Source organism: Herpailurus yagouaroundi, unplaced genomic scaffold (genome assembly GCF_014898765.1).
Source record: "Herpailurus yagouaroundi ecotype Mexico unplaced genomic scaffold, PumYag 202, whole genome shotgun sequence".
NCBI lineage: Eukaryota > Metazoa > Chordata > Mammalia > Carnivora > Felidae > Herpailurus > Herpailurus yagouaroundi.
In genome coordinates this window covers 7,715,392-7,724,336 of record NW_024412433.1, presented here as the reverse complement: position 1 = coordinate 7,724,336, position 8,945 = coordinate 7,715,392, and the positions used below count along the sequence as shown (strand labels likewise).

Genomic DNA, 8,945 nt, shown 5'->3' with positions numbered 1-8,945 from the left:
GGGAAGGCAGGAGGCGGGGAGAACTCAGGACAGGCTGCTCCAACCATGGGTATTTACATGGTCAGACTGGTGAGCTGGGCACGGCATGTTATGTGGGAAACGAAAGCAAAATGAGAACGTCCCAGCACTTGACAGATTAAGAGTGAGAAGTGCATCGGGGGGCCGTGCGAAGATAAGTGGACAGAGGCCATACTGGATTCTGTGAGCTTGGGTGCAGTGTACGATGATTCCACGAAAACCAACTGATTTAGGGCCAATTCCAAGTATAGTTGTACTATGGCTAACTGTATGGGCCCAAGTTTTTTTTGTAAAACTTCTTCTCAGGTCCCGTCCCCTGTGTCACAAGTCAGGTGATTTGTACTGTGGCAAATCCCACTTGGGTGGAGATAGAAGAAGGAACAGTGAGTCATCCTCCCAAGGACAGGTTCCCACTAGCCGCTGAGGAAGAGGGCGGCCAAAATAAGAACTACCACCGGAGAGGAATTTACCGAAGGGCCTTGCTCCTCGTGTCAGAAAACTCTTCTGGGAAGCCTCGTCCGTGGAAGCCACCTCAGTCTCCCTGCTCACACCTTTCTTGCTCAGGACCAAGGAACAGTAGGTGCCAGTTGACAGAGAGGAAGAAGACCCTTAGAGACAGGATGGGGTCTTGGTGGCTTCCCCCATTTGTCTCTCCCCTGTCTCACTGTAGACTAAAGATCCCCTTCTCAGACAGCCACGACAGAAGTTACTCGTCCCTTTGCCTACCATTTGCACGTTCGCAAAGTAACTGTTCTTTAAAACTCGAGTACGGTGGGGCAAAGACTCTGGTATTTGCCGCATCGCTAATTATATCTTCAATCTTTCCCAGGAAAGACTGTATCTTCACCATTGACCCATCTACTGCCCGCGACCTCGATGATGCCCTCTCCTGCAAGCCGCTTGCTGACGGTAGGATGGAAATTTCTAGACCTTTCCGGGTAGCGGGCAGTCTGCATGCCTTTGTGGTCAGTCTGGCCGCCTCGTACTTCCCAGGCTGTGTAATGTGCAGGGTTGGGTTTGCTTTGTTCCTGAACTTGCCCCTGAGCCTACACAGCACGAGACCTAAAGATTGTGTTCCTGTGGTGACTTTGATGAGGGCGAGCATGAGAAGGGTCCTCTCGCTGGGATCCTTCTGGGCCTCAGTGGAGGCAGCAGTGAGGACAGAAGAATGACTTCCAGGCCTTGGCCCCTCAGGAGGTTCCAGTTTGGGTGTAGCGTGTTAAAGAAGAAAGCCCTTAAGCTCTGCTTAGGAGACGCATTGGGTTCTTTACCTGAATTTGCCAACAGGTTGGGATGATGTGGGAGTATCCTCCAAAGGCGAATCGGCAGCAGGTAGCAGGAGCGCCATCCCTGACAATGCCCTCGAGACCCGGCAGGTCATCGTCCCGGCAGATTGTGAAAGGCAGCTGGTAGGGGCTCCTTGAGCATTCTTTTGGGCCGGAGCTGAGCAGGAAGAGTGGGATTTGAGGCCAGTGGTCTTGGACAACTACAGTAGGGCGGAAGGGAAGATGTGTAGGGTATGAGAAGAGCAAACCCTATCACGCCCGCTCCAATGTCCCCTCCCCCACCACATGCTAGTTATAGTCTTGAGTTACTCCTGGGCCCTCTCTAGGATGGTGTCTAGGTGACTGCTTTGGCTTTAGTCATTCTTGGATACGGCTTTGGCACTATCACGGGCTTTGACGGCTTGCCGATGATGGGTATCCACCCTTGTGGTTTCAGTCTGCTGCAAAGTGTTGATGGCCCAGCAGCCTAGTCTTTTAAAACGTTGCAGAGGTGTTCGTGTAGTTCATTAACGCAAAATTCCGTAGGTTCAGTGTGTGATCTCTTCTTTACTAGTGTAGGCTGTGAAGATTAGTAGAAAGAAGGCTGAGAGACAGAAAACATCATTACCTAAAAATGCTTTTATCGTCTTTTAGTGGGAGTCCTCCTTGAAACTCTAGGCAAGCTTGCTCAGTATTTTCAACTAAAAAAAAAATGGAAAGAAAGATACAACATTAAAAAGAGAAAAGTCCCCATAGAAGTTTTAGAGCAATGATATACTTTTAAAATCCAGAATGTAAGCAGCCTACTTAAAAAAAACACATACTGGGTTGGTTTCCCATCTTCTGAGCAATATTTGCTAAGTGCAAAGGCTTGAACGTATCGCTCTCTGTGAGTCCACTCCCCTGAACTCCAGTGTGAAAAGTGCCCCCAGGAAGCAGGAAGCCAGGTGACAATAGACCTCACCTCTGTATTTCTCTTCTCTCCAGGTTCGCAGCCCTGCTCTGTTTGTAGCCTCATGCTTGGAAACAGTTGTTTCCTTTATTGTGTCCCCTTTATGGTCGTTAATGGCACAAGGATAGGTCCAATGCCCGTTAGTGCGTCTTGGCTGGCCTGGATGGTATTCTCCTCACAGGGATACCAGGGAGCAAGCACGTGTCCTGCCCTGCTCACTCTACCTACCACCTACTACATCTCCTGTCTAGGGCAGCTGATGAGCAGCACAGGTTTCACGTAGGGAATTGGTAGACGACAGGGCAGGAAGAGTAGACTGGGGACAAATTGTACGTGTTTATAAATTTCCAACCAGAGAATGTTCTTTGTCAGACTACCGAAAACCAGTTGTTTTCAATCTCTTGTTCAAGGAGAGCAGTCAAAATAAGGAAAATAATTCAACCGTACAAGACGAAGGAAGAGGAGAGGAAGTAGAGGCAGAGAAGCATTGTAATCACTTAGGGAAATGGGTGATAAATTGGACTGGGGGTGGTGGCAGTGTGAAGGAGGGTGGGGAGGGCAGATGTGAGAAAGGGCGAATGACAGATGAATCAATGCAAACGGACACGGGGGTTGAGAGAGAGGAGTCCGAGAGGGAACAGAGGTTGCAACCTGGATGATGGGGAACTGGAATTTACAAGTTAGAAACCAGGACGTCAGGAGGACGAGCTGGTTAGGGAGAGGTTGTGTCTACGTGGAGTTGTCTGTCTGGTGATGCCCATTTACCTAAGCTGCTGCACATCCTTCTCCAGAGGAGGCAGGGTACAAATAAGCCCTATAACCACATACACAGAGAGCCCTGAAGAAAAGTAGACAACACACCAAAGTGCAAACAGCAATTTTTTTAGGATAATGGGATCATAAGTGTTTTTTGGTCTTTTCTCTGGTTTCCAAGCTTTTATAATGTGGTAATAATAGTTTTATAATGAAAAAATTTTTGTAATAAAAAAAAATTATGAGGTGCCAGAAATCACAGGCTGCCCAGTAGTGCACTGCACCAGGTGATCAGATACCTTGTATCTGCTTAGTTATTCTCGCATTCCAGAGGAGTAATTAACATGTGGTCATTTGGCAGAGCAGCAGAAAAAGGACATGGAAAAGGAGTCAGAGAAGAATCTGAAAAGGCGAGGGTTGGTCAGTCAAGCGTTTTTATGGTGGCACTTCTACAGTTGGCCTTTGTGACAATGGTTTCTGCCAAAGCTATTTATCCAGGGAGATGAAAACTGAAAGTCAATTCCAGTTTGGATTGGGGTGAGGTTGGCTAAGTTCAGGTTCCGTTAGTTACCAGTTCATGTCAATTTTTGCTTAGAGGAAAAAATGTTTAATGTTTCAAGAAGCAAATAATGTTTTCTGGCCATATTTACATCATCTATAACCATTTTTATTTAAAGAAAGTATCGAGGCCAGACTTTCCTTTGGTCCTATTGAAATCATCTGAATGACTGTTCTGTGCAAATAAAACCTGCCGACAGATGCAACTCAATTTAGTCCTCACTGTCCCATTCTGTAGAATTCCGAAGTCCCCTCAGGACTTGTTACCAGTGTCTCCTATAGGTGCGAGACTTAGACCCCACAGTCTGCAGATAAATTCTGCGGAAAGGCAGTGACACCTGCTCTCCGGTATGTGAGGGCTATGCTGGCAGGCTGATGAGGGGTGCCCCCTACCCTCAAGAAATCTCCGCCCTGGAAGGGATTCTCCCGTCATCTAGCCTGCGAATTCCCCACTTCCGGGAGCCTACAAATACATTTGAGTGGAACATTCCCCGGGCATCACCCAGCGCACTAACTTTAATGCAGAGCAATTCACTTTTGCTCGAGAAAGTACTGAATAACGCAAGTGAATGAGAGTGGCAGTGTAGTGATAACCCAGAATCTAAAGACAGCAAATCACACCCTCCCTCGTTTTATTACTGGAACAGATCACTTGCAACACACCTCACAGTTGACCTCACCACTCAAGTGCGGGAATGCCACAGTTGTCACATCACCCTCTGTTTTTCAGATTACCTCCACAGCATCCACTTATTGAATATCCAGATTGCCTTTTAACGCTCTACCTTGCCGGCAGCCCATTTGGCCTTCAGATTGCATGACTATTAGGAAACCCTTCCCTGTAATGAGCTGAAATATTGCTGTCTTCCAACAGTTTTCTTTCCTTGGGTCCCATCCGTACCTATTGGAGTCCAGAGAACAAGTCTTGTCTGTCATGTGACCATGCCCGAGGCACTAGATAGCAGCTGTCTTGTATATCTGCTTCGCAACTTCTCAGCTAAGCAACCTTTTCAGAGGACGTGGGGTACAAATATATATATATATGTATATATATACATATATATATATATATAAATATGCGTATATATTTATACATTATATATAAATAAATATATAATAATATAATATATATATATTCTTCCATGTGCTGTAGCTTTTTTTTTTTTTTAATTTTTTTTTTTCAACGTTTATTTATTTTTGGGACAGAGAGAGACAGAGCATGAATGGGCGAGGGGCAGAGAGAGAGAGGGAGACACAGAATCGGAAACAGGCTCCAGGCTCTGAGCCATCAGCCCAGAGCCCGACGCGGGGCTCGAACTCACGGACCGTGAGATCGTGACCTGGTTGAAGTCGGACGCTCAACCGACTGCGCCACCCAGGCACCCCCCATGTGCTGTAGCTTTTAAAGCTTGAGCCTGTTTCCCATGTCATGGAGTCACTTCTGCCTTGATGAGGTCTGAGGTACATGGCAGCCTCTATCCAGACTTCTCCATGGCCATCAGGGCACGGTGACTCTCCCAGCCAGTTGCTTCTTCCTGGGCTGACCCAAGTCCAGAGGAACAGGCACCTGTTCTCTTCAGTGAGACAAGCCTTCTCACTTTGCTTTAGTCTCAAGAGGAAATTGTTAGGCAGGACCTTTACTCAGCTTAGCTGATTCAGGCTCCCACCAGATCCTGCGGGAAATTGATGTTCACTGCCTCTCTCACAGCTGCTTTTTCCAATGTTTTATTCTCTAATGAGCGCTCTGCCTTTAGACGTGGCAGGATCGTGCTAGGAAGGCCTTAGACATGAAGGATTTGGGCTGGGGAAAGGGGGGGAATGGGGAATGACTGCTAATGGGTGTGAGGGTTCTTTTTGGGGTGATGAAAATGTTCTGAAATTAGATGGGTGGTAGTTGCACAACTCTCAATATACCAGAAACCACTGGAGGGGGGGGGGGTGGAATGAGTGAATGGATGAATGAATAAGAACAAACAAACAACCCATTCCTCCTTGAGGCTTTCTGAGGAGTTTACACCTTAACCACAACTTAGTGGAAGTCTGGAGGGAATGCCTGGGCTGGATACCCATAGTCACATCCCTCTCACCTGTCTCTCCCCTTTCTGCTTTCTTCACTGAGCCATGAAATCCCCGTCCAAGGAGCACACCCCTCTATTCAACCAACTGCTCACGTTTCCTGTCCCCACAGAGCGCAGCCATCTGACTCAAAGAAAGCAGGATCCGACCTACTGTCCAGGTGTAAGAAAATGCTCAGATAAACAGAAGTCATCCAGCCTGAGAGGTCTCAGGAATGCAGGTTACTTACTTTGCTGTAGGGGGTGCCAGTCTTCTGGCCTGGTTTGCCTCTGTTGCCTTCCTGGTTGCATGGCTTTCCCTTCTCTGAGGAGGAAGGAGTAGGGAGCGGTGTCTCAGGGAATGGGAAGAAGAGACTAGAAGCAAAGCCTGTGAGAATTTCATAGGATTCCTAAACTCAGTAACTTCCCCGTGTGGTTCTGTTTGTCACCTGCCGAGAGTTTCTTGTTACAACGACTGCCTTCGGAGGCAGTGAGGAAGAAGGAGCTGGAGACACTGTACCACTGTATTCCAGGCTTAGACCAGAGAATCTGACCAATACAATGGGCGGTAGTCATTTTAGACGGCAAACTGCTGACAGGACGCCTCTGGCTCTGCCTCTGGGAAGGAAAAGAGAGCATGGAAGCCCTGGAGCTTGAGAGTGAACGTCTGGGTGAATCCCAGCAACCAGGCTGGACCCCCCGCCCCCCGTGCTCCCAGGCTCTGCTCTCCCTTCTGGGCATATCCTACCCCACCACTCACTCACCCCAGCCCTTTACATTTCTCTTTGGTCTGGCTTCCTCCTCTCTCTATACAAACTTCAGTCTCCTTCATCCTACAAAACCTTTCCTCAGCTCTGCTCCACCTCAGGAACTTTCACCTGCGTGTGTCCATCAGGACATCTTGAAAGAATCTCGGAACTGGCTGCTGCTACTTTCTCACTTCCTTCCCTTTGCAACATGGCTTCAGGAAGTTCAGCGCAATAGGTTGTCCCTGACCTCAGGCCCCCCCAAATCTGTGCACCTCTTTGTTCTTCCTTCTTGAAACCCTCTTTTCCTTGGATTCAGAAAGCCCTGCTTGCTCTTCGTTCTAATGTTTGGACTGCTTTTGTCCAGGTACTTTCTTTAGCCTTCCTTTCTCAGTCTCTCTCCTCCCGAGAGTCTGCATAGCTTCCAGACCATTCTCCTCCACCCCATGCTCCTTGTCCTTGCATTTGCGGCCCCTTCGCGTACAGCCCTGTTTCCCAGGAGAGCTATGTGGCTGACTCGAGATTTGACTGGTCGCTTTCTCAGTAAGGCCCTCCCTTGCCTTATTCACCCTGCCCTCACTCCCTCTCCTTTCCTACTTGATCTCTTTCCCCACCACTCATCACCCACTATTGATTTACTAATCTTGGTTCTGTCTGTCTGCCCACCATTCACTGCCACAGACGCCAGGCTCAGCGTAGGCGCTCAGTGAATCTTTGCGGGTGTTTGCAGGCGCTTGAGGGGAATGGCCTTCCAGGCAGAGGGAAGAGTGTATGCAAAGCCCCAGGTGACAAAAGCATGGTGTTCTAGAGGGAACTACACAGCGCTTGAAATACTGGGAGCGTGAGGTTCGGGTGAGGTGATAGTTGTGGATAAAGCAGGGAGGAGACCATGAATTCCTTTGCAGGCCCTGCTGGAAAGTTTAGATTTTGTGGAGAAGACAGCATTTTAACTTGGAGAACAACAGCATCTGTCATTCAAGAAATAAGATCAAGGACCCAGCTAGATATACAATAGCGGAAAACACTTGACCCAGCTTTCTGTCGTCTCTAGGTTAATATCAAGTAAAATGGAATAAGTAAATGTGGGAATGACCATAGTTTGGATGTGGGAGCGGGGTGGGGGACAGACAGAAACATTTTAACCGACGCTTGAGAACAAACGGGGGTAAGCCCAGATGAAGAATGGGGAGAAAGAACATTTCAGGCTAAGGGAATGGAATATGTGGAGGCTCTGAGGCACAAAGACTTTGGTCTTGAAAGGAACCCAAAAGTCAGTGTGGCCGGAACATGGTGGGATGGGAGGAGTCTGTGAGGTAGTCGGGAAAGGGGCTTGCAGGTTCTGGGAAGGAGTTTTGTCCTGAGGGCAATGGTGAGCAAAGAGTCTTAAGCGGGAGAGAGTCAGGATCCAACTTGCAGGTTGGAGAGATCACTCTGGCAGCAGTGAGGAGGCTGGATTAGAGCAATGGCATTGAAATGGTCTAGGTAAGAGGTGGAGAGTGCCCAACCACGGCAAAGGCTGTGCAGCCAGAACTGGAGGGAGGCATTAGCCAGGAAGGGAGATCAGGGCAGGGCTCGGGGTCTGGGCAACTGCAGGAGCATCTTAACTGGTCTCCCAAGTCTGCCCTTTTCTTCCCATGTATTGAAGTCAAGGCAGTCCTTACAAAACGTCCATCCCATCAAGGTCACTCCCTGCTTCACTCCCTCCAAGGCTCCCATCGCACTAAGGATGCAAACCCAGGGCTTTACTCTGACTGACCACTAACTCTAATCCTCTGACATTGCTCCCCACAGTGCCTCTCTTACTTGCTCCCCTCCAGCCACGTGGCCTCTTTGTTGTCCCTCAGATGTGCCCGGCTGTTCCTGCCTCAGCACTTCGGCACTTAGTTTCCCTCTGTCCAAATCCCTCTTCTCCAGTTCCTTCCCGGCTCTTAGGTTCTGCTCAGATGTCATCTCAGGGAGGCCCTTCCTGACCACCCTTGTCACCAGTCTCATCTACACCACCGCCTTCTGATTGTCTTTAAGATGTTTGTGTGGGTCTGCCCCACTGGATGGAAATCTTTATGAGAGCAAGGACGTCGTTTGTTCACTGCTGACCCCTCAGTGCCCAGAGCACTGGGTGCCACATAGTCGGCACACATGCAGATGTTTGTTGAGTGAATGAATGGATGAGTTAATAAACTTTTGATAGTGGAGGTAAGAGAAGAATCTAGAATGTTATCTAAGCTTCTGGCTTGGGCGTCGGCACTGAGTGGACTGTAATGCCCTTCAGTAGGAAATATTGAGGGGAGCTGGTTTTGGGGGGAAAGACCGTGAGTTCTGATCAGCACAGGCTGAGTTTGCAGTCCCTGGGAGACATCCGGGTAGAAATACCCAGGGGATAAGGAACAGGGTTAAGGCTGGAGATGGGATCTGGGAGCCTTCAGTGTGTGGGCCTGGGACAGGTGACCCAGAAGTCAGACTGAGAGGAAGACCAGCCTGAGCCCTGGGAGAGACGCCCAACAGAAACCCCCCCCTCCCCCCCACCCCGGATGAGGCTGTGGGGATTGGAGGCAAACAGGGAAGGGAAAGGAGACAGGCAGAGCGGGCTAAATGGCAGAGA

At 49.0% G+C, this 8,945-nt stretch overlaps 1 protein-coding gene across 5 annotated transcripts in view; it reads left to right on the top strand.

Moving 5' to 3' along the window:
* Positions 1–8,945, top strand: part of DIS3L2 (DIS3 like 3'-5' exoribonuclease 2) — a 354,030-nt gene that overhangs the window by 213,412 nt on the left and 131,673 nt on the right. For all 5 annotated transcript variants that reach the window (XM_040450689.1, XM_040450690.1, XM_040450687.1 and 2 more), the window contains one exon: positions 848–927. In XM_040450689.1, coding sequence (XP_040306623.1) covers positions 848–927 — 80 coding nt within the window. The remainder of the gene's footprint in view (positions 1–847; positions 928–8,945) is intronic.